Raw genomic sequence first — 25,441 nt, forward strand, 5'->3', positions numbered from 1 at the left:
ATCCATTCTGGGCACCAAACCTCCAGAAATGGCAGTGGAAGGGATACAGTGCAGATTCCCCAGAATGATACCAAGGCTTAAAGGGTTAAATTAAGGAAAACAGGTTGTAAACTCTTTCGAGTTATCAACAGTCACAGATTGCAACTCTTTTCGAGTACAATCACAGTTCTTGGTTTCCAGGAGTGGGACATGAACCCACAACCCTCTGATTCAAAGGCGAGGGTGCTATGGACTGAGCCACAGCTTAGAAGGTTGAGAATTGAATTAATCACAACAATTGGAGTTTAATAAGTTAGATGCAAAGAAACTTCTAAGTCAATTTTACAGACCCTGCCAGCATTTTTTTGAAGGCAGGTGGTAGCACGTAAAATAAAGCAGGTTGCCAGCCCTGCATACAGTCGACCACTCCCCCATATTACAGGAGGGTGGATAAGGTGTCAGACCACCACCCATAGGCCTATTGAGGGCCTTAAGTGGACAATTTACTACCAATTGGTAATCCATCCCCTCGTAAAATCCACCCCTACTTCTGAGTGAGAGGAGAAAAGGAGGGATAATCTTAAAATCAGAACTTTATTCCCCACCTCACCCTAAATCCACACCAGCACCAATGCTTCCTCATCACATAAATGGAGCTGACATTAGATCTCCTGTGATCTAACTGATCGGCTCAAGGGCTGAATAGTTTACTCTTGCTCGCAAGATGAAGGGCCAGTTTCAGAACAATAACACTCTGCTTCATAAATCCTATCTTTACAAATGATTTTGAATAGTTCAGAATTCTTTCATACCTGCCGATTAAGTATAACTGAAGCACAGCTCCAAGAATAAATTTGTGCCACAATGCACTCATATATGTGATACCCAACAATGCTAATATCATTGTTTAACATTTTGATGAGTGTCCAGATCCTCCATCAGGAAGGAGAGAAAGAGGACCTAAAAGGTCAAGTTACTCAGGGTGTTCTACTGTCCCATTTCCTAACACTAATTTCAGACTGTGGAGTCAGGGGACAAATAGCTGAATGGATATTAAGCTGGTTACAAAACAGAGCAATGGCCAAAAGGTTGTTACTCAGATTGGCAACTGGTGGGAAGTGGTGTTCCACAAGAAATCAATGCTGAGACCACAGTGTGTCACAATTTGAATGAACGATTTGACTCTAGAATAATAAATACAAATTTGCAGATGCCATCCAATTAGGTCATTGGGGATGGGGGTGACGGTGTTTCTGTCGTTAGAAGAGCACTGAAAAAAGATACACCAAGACATTAATAAACTTACAGATGGGTATGTAATCAGCAAAAAAATAAGTGGCAAATGGGAGAGGCAGGACATTTTGGTGGGAAGAATAAGGGACACATACTGCTTGGAAAATAAAAGTCTAAATGGGGTAAAGAAGCAAAAAGGGAACAGATGTATAAATCATAGAACATGACAAAGTAGGTTAAGGCCACCATTAAAAAAGAAAAGCAAAGCACCAAGGTTCATTTCGAGAGGGATATAAATATAAAGCAGAGAAATTGCGTAAACCTTGTACAGACCCTTGTTTTAAGCCACACGTTGAGAACTGTGAACAGTTCTGATCATCAAATTAAAGCGTATATAGAGACACTGGAAGAAGTGCAAACAAAATTTGCTACAATGATCTTGGAAAGGAGGAGTTATACCTATAAAGAAAGATTGAATAAGCTAAGGTTCTTTTCTCTTAAGAAAAGACTGAAAAGGTGACCTGGTAGAGATCACACCTTAAAATTATTAAAAAGATTTGACATTGAGATGATATTTCAACTTGCAACAAGGACAGAATTAGAGGTCATAAATATACAAAAAAGTCATTAATAAGTCTAATAGAAAATTCAGAAGGCAATTAGAATGTGGAACTCACTACCACAAAGTACTGAGGCAACTTAGATGCATTTACAGAGAAGCTAATGAAGCACATGAGGGAAACTAGAAATAGATTGATATGTCAATAGGGTTAGAAGAAGAAAGGCAAGGGGAGGCTCTTGTGAACCATTAGCATGGACCTGTTGGGCCAAATGGGTCTGTTTCTGAGCTGTACTTGCTTTGTATGACAAAGCAAGTGAGCAGGTTGTTCATTTTATTGTAGAGTTAGTATGTGTATAAGGATAGAATAGGAGAAACAAAAAAAAAAATGAAGGCAATTTTAAACTACCTTTATAAAAAAAATGAAACAAACATGTTACTGATGAAATGTTGGTGCTTTACATGTACCTCAATTATGCAGTTACTTTACCGTCTCCAAAACATGCCACGATTTGGAGTTTTTGACTTTTTTGTCTTTTAAATCACAAGTGATTTCACACAATTTTAAATGTCGCAGTCTAAAGCTGCTTAGGTAAAGGATTTACATGAGCAAGCTTCTGGAAAAGTCAGTGTTCACAATCTATTTCAAATGGACAAAATGTGAGTCAATTGTTTCATCCCAGGCCTAATAAGATAGGATGATTTCCATTCATTTTGACAATAGGAACAGGTCAACTGGATTTATTAATAAACCCACTGGTGAATTACTGAGTGGAGGGGAAATTAGACAGACAGCCCTCCCACTTCCTGAGATCACAGAAAAAGACAGAGGAACAAAAGGAACAGTCAGCCAGCCAGATAGGCGATCACAGATTTAGATACTGGGCAGTGTGGTCACGTTCCTGTAAGATGTTTTGTTAGCTACAAGAGCGGCTAGCATTGGTATACCTGAGAGAATATCTAAAGCAGACCTGGAATATATAAACAGCCCTCTTTATAGCGCTAAATACAGGGGAAAAAAAAAACTATTTAAGTTGAATTAGCCAATAGAAGAAATATTGAGTATAATGAGTATTGATTAAAAGGAAACATAAGTAATGAAAAAAAAAGTAATAAAAGCTGTCAGTGAATGAACATGCATATATGTACAGTATGTTTGCATGCTTCATCACTGAAGTTCCTATAAAACTGATAGTATAGATGGGTTTTGAGGCTCAATGTAAATTGTATTAAATGGATATGATTGAGGAAGTCAAATCTTTTTTGCAGATGCTCCGCTGTCAATCGGTAAAACTGGCTTTGTTGTAACTGCAATGGAAACAACTTGTCAAAAGGCAAAACCAATTAACCTCAATAAGAACTGCTAGCCTTCAATGGTCAATCGGTTGTTGAAAATATAATGACGATTTTGTCAGTGACCATTTTCAGAAGAAATGTAGTTTCATTAACACACTGTAGATATTCTTGTGGTAGGACACTTCAAAGGGAAAGAAAGTATAATTGTTGAAGAAGTCGTCAGACATGTAGAGGAGGACTTCATTTACGTTATTTAAGAGACCTCGCATGTCTATATTTGGGCAGTGCTGTTCAATATAATTAACATATAGCAAAATATCATCAGGCACTAAATTAGGGGGGAAAAAAGGCAAAGGAGCAGATATTGTGAGTGGTGATCATGAATAAAAGTTTGTGACATATGCACTAAAGTAGGAATAGATATGGAATCATAGAAGATACAGTACAGAAGTTATTATTTTTATTATTACTATTTAGTCCGACACATGAGCAATGTTATAGAAAAGGCTTATTCATGGAACTATAATATAGTAAGGCTATTTGTATGAGAGAGCAAGATGCATGCACATTTGCTAATTTTTTTACATGCGCCAAAAATTCAAGCAACTGAACAATATTCAAACCACAAACATTTCTCACTTCAAATTTTATTACACTAATTGATAATTCTCAAGAGATTAAAAAATGTCTCAAGATTGGTATACCTTTAAAAAAAAGTTCCAGGGAATTCTAATTAAATACAGCATTCTCTCATCCACTTTGATTCTAAACATTGCTTAAACAATGAAGTCACGAGGGAAGAAAAAGTGATTTGCAGTAGTTACTAACCTCAGTACATAGGAAATCAATTAATTAGAATCATTAATCCAGAATGATTATAGGCATTGTGCCATCTCAATTGCCACATTTAGTTCCTGTTTGGGAGGGACAAAGTTGTTCATGTCGAAGCACTTCACAGCCAATTAACTGCATCTTAAAAAAGTCAGCATTATTTAGGCAAATGGCAGCCAAATCATGTATCCTGCTTGATGCACATAATCAGTTCAACTGTTTAGTTGGGTTGAGGGATGTGTGGACCACCTCCCTTTTTACCATGGGATTTTTTCCATGTCCACCTGGACCTGGAGAAGGACCTTCAGTTTAAGAAAGTCTTATCAGAAAGACTGCATTGCTAACTAACGTATCAACCTAGATTATGTTCTAAAATCAGGTAGTGGAGCTTGAACCTTTAACTTTCTGTCACGTGTGATATTTGTGCAGCCAAAAAATGTAAGCATCCCACCAATTTCCCCCAAATGCATGCAAGTGAGCAGTGTAGCAACTCACATCAATCCTCAAATGCCAATAATGCTGTACTGGAACAATAACAAAAATAGCTGGAAAAACTCAGCAGGTCCGACAGCATCTGTGGAGAGGAAGACAGAGTCAACGTTTCGAGTCCGCATGACTCGACATCAGAACATACGGACTCGAAAACGTTGACTCTGTCTTCCTCTCCACAGATGCTGTCAGACCCGCTGAGTTTTTCCAGCTATTTTTGTTTTTGTTTCAGATTTCCAGCATCTGCAGTATTTTGCTTTTATGCTGTACTGGAAGACTGATTGTAATGGTTGTTGGTGCTACTCACCGTTCCTTGTTGTAATTTGCTGTAATGTTTCTTTTTCTTTTTAAAACAATTGTATTGTTTTAATCAAGAAAAAAATACATCAAATCACTGCAAGGCTAAAAAAAATGGAGCCAAAAAAAAAAATCCATTCTAAAATGAAGTATAAAATGTTATGAAACACTGTAGACTGATGCTACAGAATCAGTAGTTGGCCAACATCAGCTTTGCATGACTTCCTGTATTGATCATATGATAACGTTATCAGTTTGAATTCACTTTATCTAGTACGGTCACTTAAGAGGCCTGGAACAGATACCAGTTCCAAACCAGATGCCAATTTAGATATGTGACTTATCATTCTGTTCTGAAAAGTCTGAAGTAATTAGATTTAATACCACATGAACGAAGTTTTGGCTACAAAAATGTTTACTGCACAGAGCTCAAAAAACCATCCTATGCCAGTATAACCGATGCACTTTACTAAATGATATCACTGAACAGCAATAATGGCGATAGGAAGTACATTTTTCTTTGTCATCTTTCATGGGATTAAATGTTCAGATAACAAGCTATTGATCTCAATAATCAAAAAGTTACAACTGTCTGAGTGCAAAATCAAATTTCATTTTCCAGTGAATAAATTGTGCTATTCATTTTAACAGCACTTATACAATGAACTGAGAGAGAGAAAAAATCAAGAATAGTGAATGTTAGGTCCAGGGAGGGGCAAAGGGAGAAAGTGAGAGAGATTTCATTGAACCTTGGAAAGGTGGGCAAGGAGAGAAAAGGTAGATCCCTATGTTATAGGGGATTGAGAGGGCGAATCCACTAAGTGAAGAGAGGCGATTACATCTGTTCAAAGCCGTCAATTGAGTATATTTGTGGCAGTTAACTTCTTTAAAGAGGGGCACGTCTGTAGGTCATAGATTCCTAAATAAAATGAAAAATGAATTGAAAACAATAGGCTAATGCAGAGAGCGTCACTGAGAGACTTGCAGTGCGAGTGTATGCACATGCATCCATGTCACTCCTCCTTGATGCAACTTTCAACACTGCAGATATCCCACCCATCCCTGGTTGCAAGGCATCAATTTAGCTAAACTTTACACTATTCTTTCCAGTGCCAAGAGGTTCTGGCTCTAGTATAGTAATCAAACAGTACACAACTTTGCGGATAGGGCAGAACAATGCTTTACAAAAATAGCTTCAGGAAAGTGATGGAAGGAGAGTTAAAACTAGTGGAGTTGGAGAATTCACCAGCAACAGCTGCAAGAAAAACTGGATTGTCTTTCTAAATTTATGATTGATATATTTTCCCCTGCGTGAGAACATTACAAAGAGAGATTGACCTTAAATAAGTGAAGGATTAGCTTTGGACCATACTTACTAACCTGTTAATAGAAAGAGTGAGCTGGTCTGTACAGGCCTTGATCTTGTTCTGAGCATCCAGATGGTTCATATTCTCTGTACTGTCTTCATTGATAGCCACAATAACATCACCAGGACAAAGATTAGCTGAGGATGCCTTACTTCCAGGAGTCACCTTCAACAAAAAAAGAAACACCGAAATTTAGAAATTATAACTTCATTAAATCCAACACAAATCAATAATAATAATAATGCTACTACTAAGTTTTTGCCTGTTTGGACTGTTTTGATCGGTCAATTTAAGGAGCACATCTGTTGGTGGGCAGTGCCTGGTGCACATGAAGGACCAGAGCCTGTGACACATGTGCAGCTGTCAACGATTGGTTACTGTGGTGGGTTTGGAGAACAAAACCAGTGGAAAGGTAAGGGGAATCCAATAACAAAGTAACCCTGGCTAGAGAGATTATTTTGTGAGGGATAGGATGGGATTGATGGGGATGACAAGAGCAGAAAAGGGGACTGGGAAGACAGGGATGGCTCGGGAAGGATAGAACGGAATGAGATGATGAAATTGGTTAACCATGGCAAAAAATGGGAGAGAGATTTTTGATACAAGTTATTCAAAAGTTATCCTTCATGCTAAAAATGAAGATTCGATAGATTTGAATTCAAACGTTTTAGAAAAGCTGTTAGGTGAATTACATCACCGTTGAATCTGCAGAATAAGACAATGATAACAGTCTCTACTCTAAGTGTTTCTATGCAGTCTACCTCCAATGGGAATATCATTGCACAAACTTAATTTAAAAAAGGAGCAGTTATAGTATTGCGACAAACCTTGAATCATAAACAAGATTGGTAGCTTGGAAGCTGCTTTCTTTGATTATAGATGTGCAATTGTAACAGGCAGATTTCAGGGAAATTGAGGGCTTATTCCTTGAATAATATTGAGCCAATTGTATATAAATATTCCTTTTCAACTTAGGAAAAAAAGTTTCCAATTAGGTTTTCATATTCTACGACTTATAAACATGTCACAAGACCAGACTCCTGACAAAATTTGTATTCAAATTCCTTGGCCCATTTTGACATGGACAGCTTTATGTAGCTTTTTCTAGAGTGAGAAGTTTTGATTCTATTTAAATCTAATTAAAAGGCAAAAGAATAACTAGAAATCTTGCATTTATAGAGATAATTTTGCAATAAGATACTAATTTGACCACAGATGTTTTGTAGATCTCGTGAGTAATACAACAATCTGGAGTTTAATTTTTTTTGGAGGGCAGTCGGTGTTAGGAACCTTTTAATTGACATATATTGCTTACGAGTCAGCAGTAAGAGCTGTTTTTGTACTGCAATAATTTACTAGCTGCTGTCGAAAAATAGATCAAATTTACCGAACATAAAATTCAAGATATTGTAATTCAGCAAGTCATAGGAGCACTGAGCAGTGAGAAGCTGTAAAGCAATTACCTTCAACTTGGGGTTAAATGGAGAAATAAGTCCAAACTAAGCACTATAATAAAAACTGCACCACTATGTTTTCTTTCTTTAAAAAAATCTGAATGTAATGTTGAAGATTTGGCATTTCTCAATTATTTCAAATATACTGATGAAACAATAAACAACAGCCGCTAGACAAATGCGATTTAGTTTGATTATGGAGGCAGTCGGGAAAGAGCTAGTTTACAGTAAAGTTCAAAAATTACTTCTTTTCATCACTGCGGTGCCGGGCCTCATACAAAGATGTGTGTGTGTGATGTAGCATTTAGACTTTTGGGTGAACACATGAATAAATAATCCTCTTTATTTAAATCCACAAAAGCATGCTGCTGTTATTTAAATTGAGCACACTCCGGGTTTGGGGCTGGGGGCTCTAAGAAACACAAATCTTCCTCTCCAAAACTACACTGATTACAGTCAGTAAGGAAAAGGGTACAAGGGCAGATCTCTTCCGACCCTGCCCATAACACTTATCTATCTATAAGACCTCTCTGAAATAGGCTACAGTGGAAAATATTTAAAAAGACCGACAAGAGTAATACTTTTTTCAGCTGTATTATTTGCAAGAATTTGGTATTAGGAAAATAAAAATCTGACATCATTAATAGCTGTTGAACTGCCATAAAAACCTAACTGGTTTACTGGTGTCCTTTAGGGATGCCTGCAAATCTGCCATCCTTAACTGGTCTACATGATTGACTTTTAACTGTCCTCTGACTGGATGATAAATGTCAGCCTGGCCAGCAGCACCCACATCCTGAGAATGAATACTGAAGAAAACTCATTGACTTTACAAATAAATGCTAAGTGATTTTTAATTGACAAAATGGGGAAAAAATTACGTCAATCAGAATTTTCTTTTTATAAAAAGGAATTCAAATTGTATAATGGCTTTAATAAAGTATAAGGGGCTTCACAGAGTAGAAGGAAGAAAATTAGATGGGATTGCATAAAGATTTTATGGAAGTAGATTTAAGGAGGTTTTGGAAGATGTAAGGGATGTATTAGGTCTTTAGGCCAAGAATTTCAGTGCGTGAGGGTAACATGGTACCAGTCTGTGCCACTGATGGTATATTCAGGGGGTGGATAAGAATTGCACTGTAAACTGTATAGCAAATATTGTGGGTATGGGTATAGGGTTAGAGGAAGCTGCTGATGTAAGCCAAAATGAGACCAGGGATCGACATGTAGATGAAGATGAGGATCTTGAAGTTGGTGTACTGAAGGGCAGGGAGCTAATGGACTTCTGCAAGGATAGGGCTAATAGGCAAGCAGGACTTGAGGACAAGATAGGACTTGGGTAATTTTTCCAGTGGGACTTGCATGGAAAAGAGCTTGGGAGACCAACGTGAATGACATTTGGAAAAAAAGTACAGAAGAGTACTAAAGGCATGAAGTTTCCATATTGGTGGAAAGGTTGGATTGGGTTGGAAAATAAAAACTAACTACTGATTTGCTGTGCAAGAGTGTTACAATTGCAGGATAGAGAATTGCAGTTCAGAGAAGGTTTACTCGACCAATACCTAGAATGGGTGGGTTGTCTTATGAGGAAATGTTGGACAGGCTAGGCTTGTATCCGCTGGAGTTTAGAAGAGCAAGAGGAGACTTAATTGAAACATAAGGTCCTGAGGGACTTGACAGGGTGGATGCGTAAAGGGTTTTCCTCTTGTGGGAGAATCTAGAGCTAGGGGTCACCATTTAAAAATAAAAGGCCATCCATTTAAAACAGAGATGAGGTGGAATTTTTTTTCACTCAGGAGGATAGATTGTCTTTGGAATGCTCTTCCCCAAAAAGGCAGTGGAAACAGAATCTTTGAATATTTTTAAGGCAGAGCTGGATAGATTCTTGATAAGCAAGGGGGGTGGTGAAAGGTTATTGGGGGTAGGTGGGATGCAGATTTCAGGTTACTATCAGATCAGCCATGATCTTACTGAATAGCAGAGCAGGCTCAAGGGACCAAGTGGACTGCTCCTACTCCTAATTCGCACGTTCGTATGTTAATAGCATTTTAAACTTTGGGTTCAGATAGGGTGCAGAATTAAGATTTTAAAAAAAACTTTTCCTCCTTCATAGTTAGAATTTAAAAAAAAACTTTTTGGCCGGAATTTTCCGTCCCTGTTGGCGTTGGGCATCATGGTGGGCATGAGCAGACAATATGGTGAGAAGGCAAAGAAATAAAAAATAAAAAATTGGTTTCACGACATCGTGAAACCAGTTTGCGATTGACAGGTGGAGTGGAGAATGGCGGGCTGCGTCGCCCGTGCCGCATGTCGGGAGCGTCATTTTAATACTTCTGCATTTAATTGGCCCTGCTCGCCTGAATCATCCCCCCCAACCACCACGCTGCATCATCCAGGCACATTGCCATAATTGCACCTCGGCTGTGTTTCACAACGGCATTTAAAAAAAGTGTGCGTATGGCCAGTTGAAATTTGAAGGAACATAGAAGTGAGTGCACACTAACGTTGCGTAGCGCTCAGGAAGTTGTCCATTCGGCCTCAAGAGGCGCCAAGCATTCCGGTGTGGGCACAGTCAAGTCGTTTTATCCCTGGCTGGCTGACAGCGCAGTACCAGGGCAAGAACTGCACTGCGGTTGGGGTGAGTTGGTGGGGGGGCAAGGCAGCACGGTGTGATGATAGTGCACAAGCATATGCCAGTGGGGTGGCAGGAAGGGGACACGCATTAGGGAAGCCTTGTATAAAGTGACCATTCCTCCGCAGCAGAGACAGTTCAAGTGCAGCCACATTAACATGTTTGAAGTTGGGCCTCTAGCTTGCTTGCCCACTTAAGCAGCACAGAGGCATGAAAGTGCCACCAAATGCTCCAGAGCTTTTCGCCCCTCGGACACAGATTACAAACTAATGAGCGTTTTAGTGCTCTGTACAACAGTTGGACAACTGGGTAAGCTATACAACCTTCTTGCGAAAACTAGCCATGGGACAGTCACTGGTGGAGATGCTCACAGCCCCTTGGCAATATCTTCATTCAGCTTTGGACCAGTCTCCCCCGTGGTTCAAGTTAAGAGTTTGCAGTGCGGGTTAGGACAATACCTATGCCTGAGCTGAGAGCACAGCAATGCAATCCAGTGATCGAAGCTGCTGCCAATCGGTCAACTGGAGTGGGGCAGAGGAGGGTGGGGTTTCGAGTAGCCATCCAGTGCACTAACCTCTGGCCATCCAAGGTGGTGGCCAGCACTCTCCGGCGTGCATCAAGGGCCTTCAGACTTAACCAAGAGTAGTTCTTAGTACACCCATGCTAATCCATGAGTCTCTTTCATCCTGTTGGGAGGAGTACATCAGGATGATGGTGAACTAGCTGTATGCCTCAAGTCTTACAGGGAACAGGGACGAAAGGGAAGAGAGCAACGGAGGTGCCTGGCTGGGCAGAGGGAGGAGCAGCAGCACCCTCAAGGAGGGATGGCGAGGGCTGCTGTGCACACCGCCGCTGAAGAGCCACAGCGCGCTGTCAACGGTCAGCACCTGGCTAAAATCAAGGCCTACAGATGGCACTCGTCATTCGTGCAGATGACCGAGAAGCAGTGTTGCCAAAGACTGTGCATGTCCAGGAAATTGGTTAGTCACATAGGCCACCTGCTGCAGGACTTGGTGCCACGGGCAAATGGAGGGCACCCACTGTCAATGGCTATGAAAGTGACCACGCCGCTCAATTTTTCTGACAGTAGCTCCTTTCAGGGCTCCACAGGTGCCATCTGTGGGATCTCGCAAATGTCCACCCACAATTGCATCCATGAGGTCACGGATGTCATCTTCGCAAAGGCTCACACTTTTGTGCTTTTCGCCCGGGATCAGGGAAGCCAGGAAGCAGGACCGCTGGGATTTGCCCAGATCTCAGGTTTCCCACAGGTATAGGGTGCCATCACGGCGCTCAGACCTCCATGGCAACAGGTGGTTCACCTCAAGGGATTCCACGCGCTGAATGTTTAGCTGGTCTGCGACCACCACAAATGCATCCTGCAGGTGTGCACACAATTCCCAGGGATTGTCCATGACTCCTACATTCTCAGAGGTCTCAGACCCCTGACATCTTCCAGGGTCCACAGAGGAGACAGGGTTGGCTTCTCAGGGACAAGGGCTACCTGCAGAGGACATGGCTGATGATGCCCATGCGGTGGCCTCAGACTGCAGCAGAGAGAAGGTACAACGAAGCTAATGCTGCAACTTGCACTTTGGTGGAGCAAACCATTGGGATATTGAAAGTGAAGTTCCAGTTCCTGGACCAGTCTGCTGGAGCCCTTTAATACAATCCTGATGGTGTCACGCATTGTCATCACCTGCTGTGCCCTTCACAACCTAGTGCTGCAATGGTGGGGCGGGGATGGAGTGCGGGCTGAGGAGGAGATGGAGGAGCTGCACGTCTCCTCTGATAAAGAGGATTTCGACAGGAATGAAGGTGATGAGGTCCTCTAAAGCAAGGATGACAACGACGAGGCCTCGCTTTGTCCAGATGAGGGAGGCGCACCCGGGAGGCCCCCTCACAGTTGCTACATTCATGGAGAATGACGACAACATGCAGTGGAGAGATTCCATAGATCCACACATTGCATCTGTGAATATTTGACTTCTGTCTGGCTGATGGCAGTTTGCTTGCACTGTGGACAGGGTCATGTCGTGGAGATACAGTGGGGAAACTTTAACTTCTCTTGATCTTATGGCATGCTTCATGAACTGAACCCGACAGGACCACACTGCCACTGGACACAGATGCTGATGAGGTGGGGAGGGCCAGCCACACCTCAAAAAAGGTGCTGGGAGCACACAGTGAGAATGATGGAATTCTGTGCCGCCAGCCCAGGACATTCTGGCAGAAATGAAAAGCCCCATCGAGGTGCAGGCATGACAGAGGTGTTCAGTGACTGTAAAGCTGCACCAGTGTACTGGGAAGGTTGCACAAAGCACATGGAAAGGGCCCTAGACTGAAACACATGCCTTTATCTTGTGCAGGGACCAAGGTTTCACATCTGAGTGAAACAAACAGTATTCATCAGAACAAGGAGCCAGGGCAGGGTGACAGTTTATTTACAATAGTGAACACTATGTACAAGTGATTAAAACCCATGCCCAGGCTGTGCAATTATATCTTCTTAACCTCCCTAATCCTGTCGCTATGTCTTGGTGTTACCCCGACATCCACAGCGGAGATAGAAGCAGGCGGGCATCCACCGGAGGGCCGAGACCTGGAGGGCCCCGGCCTGCTTTTGGGTTCTGCTGTGGGGCAGGGCACCCTTCTCGGCCTGTGGAACTGGATCTCCTGGGGTCACAGGAAGAGGGGATTCGGATTGGCCGGACACTCCCGGAGTCACCTGGCTGGATGGCGCCAGGGTGTGCACCTGCTGACCCTCCTCCTTATGTCTGCCCGAGGCCTCTGGCTAACTCCTTGAGGAGAAGGGGAAACTGCAGTGAGATCAAGCTGCCCCGCACCCCTCTTGCATTATCACTGTTGGAGGCCAACTAGGACGTTAGCGATGGAGTTCAGCCCAAGCAGCACTGCAGGATCGATGCCCTGGACCAAGGTCTCCATGGCAGGCACCATCCTACCAGTGTTGACCTCAGTGCATTGGCATGCCTGTGCTATCATCTCAGACTGTAGGCAGACAGACTCCTCCATTGTGCCTTGAAATAAGAGGAGTGCAGGGGGCACTTTCCTGATGCTCCCAAGCTTGCCTTTGCAGGTCCAGCAACTGAGCTATGAGAGAGTTCAGAGGTTCATCATCTGACTGACTCACAGATTTCTAACCTCCAGCAGTGCTCCAAATGCCAGACACCTGGGAAGTCCCTGCCGCCGCCTGTTGTGGATCAACCAGTGCGATGTGCTCACCAGATTGTGACCCTGAGGCTACTTTAGATCTAGGTCCCATCGAGGCGTGTGGCTCTGCACTGGTGGAGGGTGTGGGCGAGCGCTGTGATAGGTCTTCAATTAGGGTGTCATCAGATTCTTCTTCTGAGGTTTCTTTGAGGCTTTAGTCGAGGACCTGGGTCATGGATCCCCTTGGCTGCTTCCCAGACGTGCCTGCAAAAGCAAGGAGAGAAAATTTGTGCATAGCAGGGGACTTGCAGAACAAGGGAACCGACTCACAGCATGGTTGTCTGATGGATGTTGCACTGCTAGATCCTCACTTGGTTCAGCACCGCCGACCTCACTGTCAGCACAGGAATGGTCCAGGTCATCGCTGACCAGCTGGATGACTATTTTCAAAGTTTGCATTCAGGCATTCCTCCACCAGTCTGCGACATCTCCCTTTTGTTGTGTGCCAGCTGGCCCTACATGAATACAGACGGAGAGAGTGTAAGCAGGATGCCTGGAATGTGCATGGGTAGTGAGTGGTGCCATGGATAGGATGAGGACATGCTCCGCAGGGCAAATGAAGGGGTGTGTGTGCAGACAGAAGAGAAAAAAAGAGGGACAGAAAAAAAAATGGGAGGGAGAGAGAAAAAAAAGAAAAAAAAAAAGAGTTAAATGGTGCTGTTCCTTGAGCTGGCAGTGAATGAGATCCCTGTGGGATATGTGATGGCTTTGAGGGTGAAAGAGTTGAGATTGATGAGAAGAGTGACAACCTGGCAGAAGGGAAGAGATCATTCATCCTCTTTCAGCACTGGATGACTTTCCTCTTTTGTAGGGTGTTGGCGCTGGCCACCGCTGCGCTGCCTCCCATGTTGGATTGAGGACCTTGCTTGCTGCTCTTTGCCCAGAGCAGGATTAGAGGTCATCATGGCAGGCCTCCACTGTATCAAGTAGGCACTCGACAGCGGCGTCGCTAAATCTGGGGACAGCATGTTTCCTCCCTTTGGCAGCCATCAGTTCCCAGCAGCTACCTACCCCTTGAAGAGTGCTGGCTGTGTAGTACCGGCCCTTAAATATAGCACCCGTTTACTGAAGGTCTGAGGTGCCGGTGGGATGGTTGTATCACATGATGTCCCGCCAGCGAAATGGCGTGTTTCCCGGTAATGCATTATTAATGGGGTGGGTCGTGCCGGGAATGGGACAAAACGACGTGAAAACCTGCCATTGCAGCCGATGATTAAAACTTCCTTTTTCCCCTCCCACTACCGCACTTGGTGGAAATCTGAGACAATTCTGCCCTTTGTTTTACATATTGGCTGGCATCAGAAACAAACCTGAAAGACCCAAGCTGACATGTATTAAATTTATATCTGAAGAGGTCAAACATCCCCACTGACTCATGGGAGTCCCTGGCTTGTGACTGACCAAAACATAGAAGGTTAATTCAGGAAGGCACTGAACACAGACTTCATTGGGAACATACAGAGGTGAAGTCAAGGCATCGAAGAGAATGCACAAACCCCCAAATAACTCATCTACCCACCCTTCAAGCACCATATGACGTGTGCCAGAATCTGCAGATTGCACATTGGTCAACCATCTCAGAACCTGTTGAATCCAAGTAGAAGCAAGTCATCCTCAATCCTGAGGGACTGCCTAAGAGGAGGAGAACTTAGTGCGACCCTTGGCTTCCCACTTGTGCACTTGTTGATCCTGCCTGTGTGTCTTTGCTGCTGTGGATAATGTAGAGTACATCAGAAGAGGAAGACCTTCAAAGACATTCAAAGCTCCTTCCATCCTGTTGATGTTTGTTTGAAAGCCTCCAAAGTTCCCTAATGCCAATAGAAGGTGATAACTCTGTTAAGTATTTGCTTGAAAGAAATTGACACAGCAACTGTAAAAACTGAGCATTTATGATGTTTGGGCTATTCAAAGTTGATAGACTCCCCATGAAGAAGTGCAACTTGCTTCTTCTTTAATGGACAGGTTCCTAAGCCCCAGGAAATCCATGCTGGAGGCGTTAATTTGAATGAAATTCAATTTAAAAACCACATCCAGGTCCAGGGAGAAGGTAGTTTTGTAGGTAAGCGTTTAAAATTTGGCAGTGGTGGTGGGGGTCAGGCAGTCGAGGGCTGGGAAGAGTTCCTTGGGTGGGTGGTTTTGGTGGGGGGGGCGGGGGGGAGAGAGAGAGAGAGAGAGAGAGAGAGAGAGAGAGAGAGAGAGAGGGGGTCGGGGTCGGTACAATACATACCCTGAAGGTAGAAATGGTTTTAAGTTTTAATTCCAACTTTTTCTGGGTAACTACTGATGTAACATAATCGGAACAACCTGAAGTTTGTGATTTAAATTGGGCAATTGCCGTGCAATCCTTACCTGGAGGCCGGGGAGGGGGGCAGGGGATTCCCAAGCACATCTTTGGGGTGCCCCCAGTTACACTGCCTTAGAAATCAGAAGTCACAGCCCCTTATCTTCAAACCATGTTCTACGTTCCCCAGCCGGGGAAAACAACTTCCCAACATCTACCTTGTCAAGCACCTTCAGAAATTTTTGATGAGATCACCTTTCATTCTTCCAAACCCCAGAGAACAGAGGCCCAATTTGCTAAGCCTCTCATCATAGGGCAAGACTCTCATCCCAGGAACCAATGTAGTGAACCTTCAGCGTACCACCTCCCCAATGCAAGTATATCGTTCTTCAGATGGAGACCAGAACCGCACACAGTACTCCACATGGACCTACCAAAGCCCAATACAATTGTAGAGAGACATATTTATTCTTGTCCCTTTGCAATAAAGGCCAACTTGCCATTTGACTTCCCAATTACTCATTGTACCTGCCTGCTAACTTTGTGTTCTTTGTTTGGGTACACCAAAGTCTCTCTGTACATCAACGTTTAGAGTTTTGAGCTTTTAAAATAATATTTCTATTCTTACTACCAAAGTGAATAACCTCTCACTTTCCCACATTATACACTTCATCTGCCACCTTACTGCCCACTCACTTAATCTGTCTATATCACTTTGCAGCCTCGTGTCCTCCTTACAGCTTATATTTGCACCCAGCTTTGTATCGTCAGCAAACTTAGGTACATTACACTCAGCCTCCTCATCTAAGTCGTTAATTTAGTTTATAAATAATGGCCCTGGCATTGATCATTGCAATAATCCAATAGTCACAACCTGCTAACTTGAGAATGCCCCATTTTTGCTTATTTTCTGCCCATTAACCAATCCTCAATCCATACTAATATATTACCCTGAACTCCACAAGTGAGATGTTAGCTGTGGCTCAGTCCATAGCACCCTCGCCTTTGAATCAGAAGGTTGTGGGTTCATGTCCCACTCCTGGAAACCAAGAACTGTGATTGTACTCAAAAGAGTTGCAAACTGTGACTGTTGATAACTCGAAAGAATTGAACTCCACAAGTCCCTTTTCTTGCATATTAGCCTTTTGTTTGGCACTTAATCTATTTGCAAATCCTAGTGTACCACATTTATTGGGCCCCTTGTTACAGCTGGAAAAAAAGCCAATAAATTTGTCAAATTTGATTTTCCTTTCATAGAAACAACTCGATTTTATCTGATCATACTTTGAATTTCTAAGTGCATTGCTAAGACTTCCTTAATAATAAATTCCAGAATTTTCCTGGCGACTGATTGCCAGTTTAAATCAGCCTGCAATTCCGGTTTTCTCTCCTTCCTTTATTGAATAGCAGGGTTACATTTGCTAACTTCAAATCTACTAGGAAAAATTGGAAAATTATAGGTAGTGGATGCACTGGCTCTGCACCTACCGCTTTTAGAACCCTGGCATGTAGGCCATCAGGTCCTGGGGATGTCGGCTTTTAGTCCCTTAAATGTCTCCAACATCAGCAGAGAAAAAGTATTGACCATTTTAAGTGCCTCACTCTTATTAGCCTCTTGATTACTTTCTAATCTGTAGTGTCTTCCACTATGAAGACCAATACATTTGGAGGGACAAAATATGAAGGTAGCTCTGAAAATGCCTTTAATTCCTTTTTAACATGGGGATTGAGGAAAACTAAATATTAAAAGAGAAATCTATGGTTAAGTCACTTCTTTATGGATCTTCCCAGCCCTGAGGTTGTGGGTCCGGAAGTGGGGATCTGGGAAAGTTGCACAATACCCCTTGGGACAGCTACCCACCATGGTCCTGCGTCCTACTGTTTCTCCCAGGGGTGAACTGTCACTGGAAATTGCAACCTGCGCCACGGAGGTGGGTAAGCAATCAACACAATTAAAGCCTCAAAAGGCCATTTTCTGGAATTTACCTGGCAACATACAAGTTTCCCACTTTTATTGAGAGCCAGACAATGCTTCAGAGGCATCCTCTTGGAAGGTGGTCAAAGGGTCATTGGTGGCCGTTTGAAATGGCACAAAGGGTTCTGCAGCGCTTAAAGAGGACAGCCCTAGGCATTCTTGTGGGGTGGTTTCCCCTCCATTCTGATCTCCATCATAGTCTGGCCCTCGTTTTTGTAAACCTGGTTTGCAGCCTGAGTACCTCCATTTTGAAGCATCCCCCGGGTCTTCCATTCCTTCAACAGCCCTCAGCTCTCTAAGTCCAAAACTTTTACAAGTGTAGGCGATAACACCCACTGGGAGTTACTTTTAATCTTCATCACATATTTCCTGTCTTACTCTGCCAAAAAAAATGTTAACTTCTACCCAGATGCCATATATTCCCCTGTACCCAAGAGGATATGGTGCAGCATGTGGCAGATGTGTTTGGAATGCTGTCTACAGTGTATGGGTATGAATGAAAAGAAAATATTTTAAATTGGTATCATTAGTTACTTGAATTCAGTGTGCATTAATGTTAACACCTGAATAGGAGGAAAAAAATCTCAATGTAATAAAGCTCCTTGTGTCCATAATGGTTCAGTGGCTATGCTTCAAGTCAGCTCGTGTGTTTGAGCTCTATCCAGAGATTTGGTCACAATCTAGGCTGACACCAAGGAGCAGTACTGGGAGAAGTGCTGCAGTGCCCAAATCTCACATGAGATATTAAACATCAAGGCTCAGTCTGCCCTATCTAGTAGATAATCATAAGAGCGGAGGATATCCTGCTAATAAAAACTAGGATTTAGTTTTGAATTTTTCTTGGGCTGTCAGTGAGATGGGATATTTGAAGATGAAAGTACTGACCCCCATACAGAATATTGTTCTTTTTTATTGATGAAGTCAAGTGTACAGTTAAAAATATTTTGAAAATAGTGAGCCTTTTTTTTTCCCTTTTAAAGTTTAATAAAAATGGTTTCTTCCTGAATTCCCACCAAAAATTGTCACACGTTTGAACAAACCAGAACAAAGATAACAAGACCTGACGAATTCAGAAAGCATTGAAACATTTTAGAAATATGAACCAAAATTTGCAATAGTTACACCTCAAGTTCCTTTTATCAGAAGTGAAGATGAGACACACTACTGCATATGGGTTTAATTGCAAGGAAGTTTTTTGGACAGCAACACACTATTGAAGCTACACCAAGAATTGATAGGGTTACCTTTGGTTTCACTTCAGGTGACCTACAGCCTCGTGGTCAAAGTTGCAGCACCAGAATAAAAGACTAGTGGGTCAAAAGGAACAGCAAAGGTCATTCAAGTTGCAATTAACATGACATAAATCTCACATCTACTCAAAAGAAACCAACGAGTCCCTCAGCATTTGGGAAACAAATTTGGTAACATGAGAAAAGAGTTGCCTAGGGCACAAAGATCTAGGATAGACAGTGAATGCATGAACAATAGGATAGATTGAGACTTTTAAAAATGTGCAAACTGGCTCTTTGCTTATGCTCTCTCATTTTTGAAAGCTTAACACTATATTGTGCATCCACCACTTCTGTTGTTTGTTGTCAAACCACGAGAGTCACCCAAAAAGCATATCAATGAAGCACACACAACCTCAGTTGAGAGTTGTCTAAGCGATTCTATTACTAGAACTAGTTCAGAATTTAAAATTAATTTAATTGAAAGGATAGATCTGATTAAAGTTATGAGTTAAAATCTGGAATTTTTAAAATGTAATAGCGGGTAGCTACCTTAACTCACTGCCCCCAAGCTACAAATGTGTTGGTAGGATCTTAATCCAAGCCATTGAGATAATAACTGTGTGCAAAGGAGTACAAGCACACACCTTTCACAAATTCAGGAAATTTCAAAGCACTATGCAGTCAATGAAGCACTAAGTGCAGTCACTGTTGTGCAAGTCAACATTCATTAAAAAAAAAGCCCACGCTACTCTAGAATGAAAAAAAGCCACAATCTGAAGGCATGGGGCAGAATTTTGCCCTTGTCAGGCAGGTGCAGCGGGCTGGTGGCCCGTGATCAGGCCCCAACCATAATTTCACACTGGTTGGCCAACTAACGGCCAGTGTGAAACACGTGCTGCAGCGCTTAGCGCTGCCAGAGTGGGAGCGGGAAGAGCTCAGGTGCGTGCAATAAAAGCTCCCTGAAGCACAGTGTCGCCTCAGGGAGCTGAAGATTTTTTTTCAAATCAATAAATATTTTTGAATAATGAAAACGTGTCCCCTCATGTGATTGTCACTGCAAAAAGTTTTTTCTAAATCACTGGTCAAAACATCATCCCGCCCGTAGATGAGGTTTCGCCAAAAATGCAAAGGCTGCTTGGCCTTTTTGCCAGGCTGCTAAACAAACGGTTGGACGGACAGCAGAAAATTCCAATCAATGAGTTGATTTAATGCCCTTAATAGACCTGTTAATTGTCAGTGGGCAGGCTGCTGACTCCCCAAAGCCTATCCACGATCTATAAGGCACGATTAATTCAGGTGTGTGATGCAATATTCTTCAATGAATGGACGATTGCAGCTTCAATAGACACTCAAGAAGCGGGTGTCAGCTGTGGCACAGTGGTAGCTCTCTCGCCTCCGTGTCAGAGCATTGAGAGTTCAAAACGCACTCCATAGACTGGAGCACAAAGCCTAGGTTGATGCTCCAGTGTAGCACTGAGATAGGATGTTAAACACTCAAGAAGTTCAACATCATTCAAGCAAAACAGCCTACTTGATTGGCACCCCATTCACCACCTTAAACATTCACTCTCTCCACCACCAGAACTGTGGCCTCAATGCGTATCATCTGTAAGATGCACTGCAGAAACTCACTAAGGCTCCTTCCAACAAATGGCCTCTACGAAGGAGGAACAGGCACATGGGAACACCACCACCGGCAAGTTCCCCCCTCCTGACCCTCCTTCCAAGGCACACATCATCCAAACTTGGATCTACATTGTCGTTCCTTCTCCGTAGTTGGGTAAAACTCCTGGAACTTTCTGCCTATCAGCATTGTGGATGTACCTACAAAGATGGACTGCTGCAGTTCAAGAAGGGAGCATTCCACCCTCTCAGGAGCAATTAGTGATGCTCACATCCCACGAACAAATAAAAAAATTCATGTGAAAAGCTTAAAAAGTTAATGTAGTGAATTTTAAAAAACAAAAGTATATGGTGATAAAAAGATCTAGTCATGGAACATCAGCAGTCTCAGTTCAACTCTGTAACACTTAACACAATAGGCACAAAACTATTACTTTCACTGGACCACAGGAAAAGGGAGAGGAAGAAAATAGGAAACTGGTTCATGTTCTACATACAATATTATCATTTTTTTTTCTACTGTGCATTGAGGGGGGGGGGGTGGAAAATAATGAAATACTCTTTCACAATTATACTTTTATTGTGGGTTGGTCTCGCAAACTCTAGTAACCAAAGGTCAAACCTTCACCCAATCAGGTGATCCACTGTCAAAAACCTAACTGACAAGCTTCATTAATCACATATGTCAGCAGTGTGCATGTTTGGGTTCTCTTAAAAATAAAGAGGCACAAGATCAGTTTTGAGTGACAATGCATTCTTTTTATGGTCTGCTTCCCAGATGAACTGGACACTGCACAATATGCTCTCTGGGGGCTTGTGGCTAGACACAGCACATTATTTAGTTAGAAGTGGGGTGGTGGGGTGCAGGGAAAACATGACTACCATATTTGGTAGGCTTTTGTTTGAGAAAGTTAACTTTTGTGATCTTTCTAGACAGAAGCCCTTTACTTAGTAATTTGCATAGCTTGTACGATGATATCACACCGGAACTATACTTTGAACAAACATTAAATTTATGGCATTTGTCACTCAACTGTAAGAGTGTCATTAATTTTAAATACCAGCAGTTAAATGAAATCCGCACTTTGCTGTGATGCCCAACTCACATCCCTAGATTTGCACAGTATAAAATTCTGCATGGAGATGTTATTGATCATCTTTTTTTTTTTGAAATGACGACCCAAAACATCACATCCAACCTTTCCTCATGCTGACAGACTGTTTTTGTGTATTTCTAGCCTTTTTATACTTCAGCTTGGCCGCATTTGATTGTTTTACCATTTTTAATTGTTGATTTTGTAACCTTCATTTCATCCTTTGTCTCATCCAATGTGTTAACAGAAAAAATTATCTTCCTTTCAAGTGTTAAGGGTCGCAAGCTCCAACAACTCATGGGTAGCAACACCCCTCCAGATATTTCTTCCCCTTCACTTCCCTCTGACCCCATTCATTCTTCTAATAATATCACCTTTTTGTGTATTTACGATACCCTCTGATCTGCCCTTGGTAATAAAGTACTCAGCTTGACACAATGAATTGAGAGCTTGGCACAACATTGAGCCCTTCTTTTATTGCCTTTGCCTCCATGGCCACTTTTTTGGCCAGGTGTCTTTCTCCCACTTCCACCCCCCAACTCAGCAGGCCTTTTCATTGTCTCCAGTGTTCTCCCTCTAACTGGACCCCTTAATCTTCTTGACCTTTTCATTGAGAACTGCCAGTGTACATCAGCCAACTCAAATTTCTCTACTCCCCTCACTCACTAACTCTTCTGAACTTACTGCACTCCATTTCTAAGGTCGAACACTAAAATTATCAAACCTGCTAACAAGGGTGGTGCTATTGTTGTCTGGGGAACCAACACCAATTCTTTGACATCCTTGCCTACCTCCCACTGGGCCATGACCCCAGCGCCGAATAAAGTCCATTGACTGTCCTGGAAACACTGGCCTCAGCTACTCTGGAGATGTTCCCTCCAGGGCTTCCCACCTTGTAGTCCCTAAGCCCAAACAACCTGCTTCTACCTCCTTCCCAAGATCCACAAACAGGAATGTCCAGGTAGACCTATTGTTTCAGCCTGCTGCCCCACTGAACTGATTTCTTCCCATCTAGACTATTTTTTCTCCCTTTGTCCCATCATTCCCCCTTATATCTGTGACTCTTCAGCTGCCTTCCATCATTTTAAGTGTCCAGTTTCCTGGCTTTAACTGTCTCCTCTTCACCATGAATATCCTGTCTTTCTACACGTCCACTGTAGGATGGCCTGAGGGCTCTTTGCTTCTTCCTTGAATGTAGGTCCAACATCCGTTCATCACCATCCTCTTCCATCTGGAGGAACTTGTTCTCTCATTGGGCAACTTCTCCATTAACTCATCTCCAGTTCTCGTGAAAGGTCACAACCTGAAACATTACAAATGCTGCCAGATCTGCTGAATATTTCCAGCATTTTCTGTTTTTATTTTATATTGTAAGAGCAGGTCTTTGTGATGCAAAAGCCTTGATGGTGGGTTAGGGATATAGAGAATATCTGTTTTAAAGGACATGAAATTTATTTTTTAATCCAAAGATTAATTTCTCACCTGTCCTGTAAGAATAGTACATAATGCAATACCACATAGTTCAAATAGGTAGTACAAAAACTGTAGTGGCTCTGCTATGCAAGAATTCTGCACACCCAACACTGCAGAGCCCCAAGACTTCAGGACCGCTAAAAGATCATTCCCTTGGTAAAACCTTCAAAAAATCAACTTTTCGCTCATCCAAAAAACGAAAACGTCAACTAGAATCATTGTTTAAAAAATAAAGATCTGACTTAGAGCTAGTGAGTATTATAGAGAAGAATAAACCAGTGCATCCAAAATTCTGCTGCCCATTTGCTAACTCTCACCAAAGCCATTATACAATACCCCAATGCTCACTGTAACAATTTGACGTACCAGACAGGTTTCTACTTGAAAGAGATAACATTATTACAGAGAGCTTTTCAGAAGTTTGAACCAAATTCTCGACTAGAAAGCCATTCCAAGCCGCCCCGCCCCACCCCACCCCCGGATTAGCCGCGCTTGTCTCATTGGTCGGGGTCTTCAGGAACAACCACGTGACCCCTTATAGGCAGTAGGAAAGACTATACCTTCAATTACTACATTTCCTTCCCCTTTAGTTTTTTTTTACACCTCCTACTTACAGAGAACATTTGAATAACTCACAATATATATAGGTCAGGTGATTAAAGATTAACCAAATAAGGAAACCGCCTCAGTAACTTGAGTGGCATAGCTCTACCACTTGAGGTTCTTCCACTGGATCAACACGATCAGGAACTGCAGCATCAGGTGTATCCTTAGAAAGTGGCAGTTCACAGTGAGGCAACTCTACAGAGACATAGGGTATGTATATTCTAGGTCGATCTGTCACCTCAGGGATTAATGGTTCAATGTTAGTCACAGGCAGTCTAGCTGGATGTGGGAATGCCTCTCTACTCCGAAGATAATCTACATGTTTTCAAACAATTTGGTCTTTCACTTCCACCTGGAAGGTCAAGAGACCAGTTTCTGAGACAATTGTACCAGGAACCAAACAAGATCTACTTTCAAAATTCCACATGAAAACTGTATCTCCTACAGTGAATCTTCAAGCTTTGCTACGAATATCATGATTCAACTTTTGATTACTCTGATTCTTCTCTACCTTCCCCTCCAAGTTTGGAAACACCAGGCTTAACCTTACTCATAGGCAACATTTCATCAATAATAATTCAGGCAGCATTGAACCCATAGTTGAATGAGGTGTCATACAATAATCGAGAAGAAAAACGGGAAAGCAGAGTTTCTAGAGTACCTCAGAAAGCCTCTTCATTCCAGATTTGAAAGTTTGCACAGCTAACTCATTTGATGATGGATGATATGGTGCAGTTTAAATATTTGTGATTCCATTTAAACTCAAATCCTGTGCTGGTAAAGACTGTACCATTATCCAAAACAATGACTTCCAGTAGGCCACGTATTGACACAGCTTTTCAGTAGCTGCACTCGATGTCGGTGATCTAACTTCATACACATCCATCCACTTAGAATGCACATCTACGATCAATAAAAACATGGTACGTAAGAATGGTCCTACACAATCAATATGTAGTCTAACCCAGGGTCGACCATGCCACTCCCATGGATGCAGCGGAGCTGAAACAGGATGCTTCTGTTGTTGCTGACACTGGAGACGGTGCTTGACCATGCTTTCAATGTCACTGTATGCTTTGCCACCAGACATAGCTTCGCACAAGCATTTTCATCTTTGATTGCCCGGATGCGCACTGTGAAACTCTGTTAAGAATGGTTCTCTTCCTTGCAAAGAGACGACAACTCTTGATGCCCACAACAAGATTCTATCTTGGCAACTTAACTCAGTTTTTCGGACATGGAATGGTCTCATCTCTTCAGGCAGTGGTGAATTTGACCACCCTTGCAATACAATGTCCCAGTTGAGACAAAATTGGATCACTGCTCATCCAATTCCTAATTTGCTTCGCACACATAGATGAAGAATCAAATAAATTCAGTACACCCACAATCTCTTGTGGCACTGGAGCACGTACAATGCTATCAGGTAACGAGAAATGACAGAGTGCGTCCACATTTGCAACATGCAAGCCAGGACGGTGCATAAAAGGTATACTCAAACACAAATAATATCAAAGTTGTTTTCCTGCTGATGCTATTGGCAGAATGGCCTTATCCTCACTGAATAAACCATTAATGGTTTATGGTCCATGCAGGTACTGGTGGAGATTTTTCACTCCAAATATCACTGATTCAGTGGCTGGGTACCTTCATTTAGGTATTTAAATGTGTGCTCTCCCACCACTGTGGCTGAGGCTCCCGTATCTGCCTCCATTACTAGTGGCTTCCCATTCACTTGGATTGGGATGGTAATAGATTTAGTTTTTACTGCTGTGACATTGCACAGGGA

The 25,441-nt window shown here is 42.5% G+C and overlaps 1 protein-coding gene across 1 annotated transcript in view; it reads right to left on the reverse strand.

The window, feature by feature from the left end:
• The window catches only part of LOC144685951 (PDZ and LIM domain protein 4-like), a 118,219-nt gene that overhangs the window by 73,872 nt on the left and 18,906 nt on the right, over nt 1-25,441 (reverse strand). Inside the window, exon 2 of the mRNA XM_078551009.1 lies at nt 6,065-6,216. Within this exon, the coding sequence (XP_078407135.1) occupies nt 6,065-6,216 (152 nt within the window). The remainder of the gene's footprint in view (nt 1-6,064; nt 6,217-25,441) is intronic.

This window comes from Cetorhinus maximus, chromosome 10 (assembly GCF_964194155.1).
Source record: "Cetorhinus maximus chromosome 10, sCetMax3.hap1.1, whole genome shotgun sequence".
NCBI lineage: Eukaryota > Metazoa > Chordata > Chondrichthyes > Lamniformes > Cetorhinidae > Cetorhinus > Cetorhinus maximus.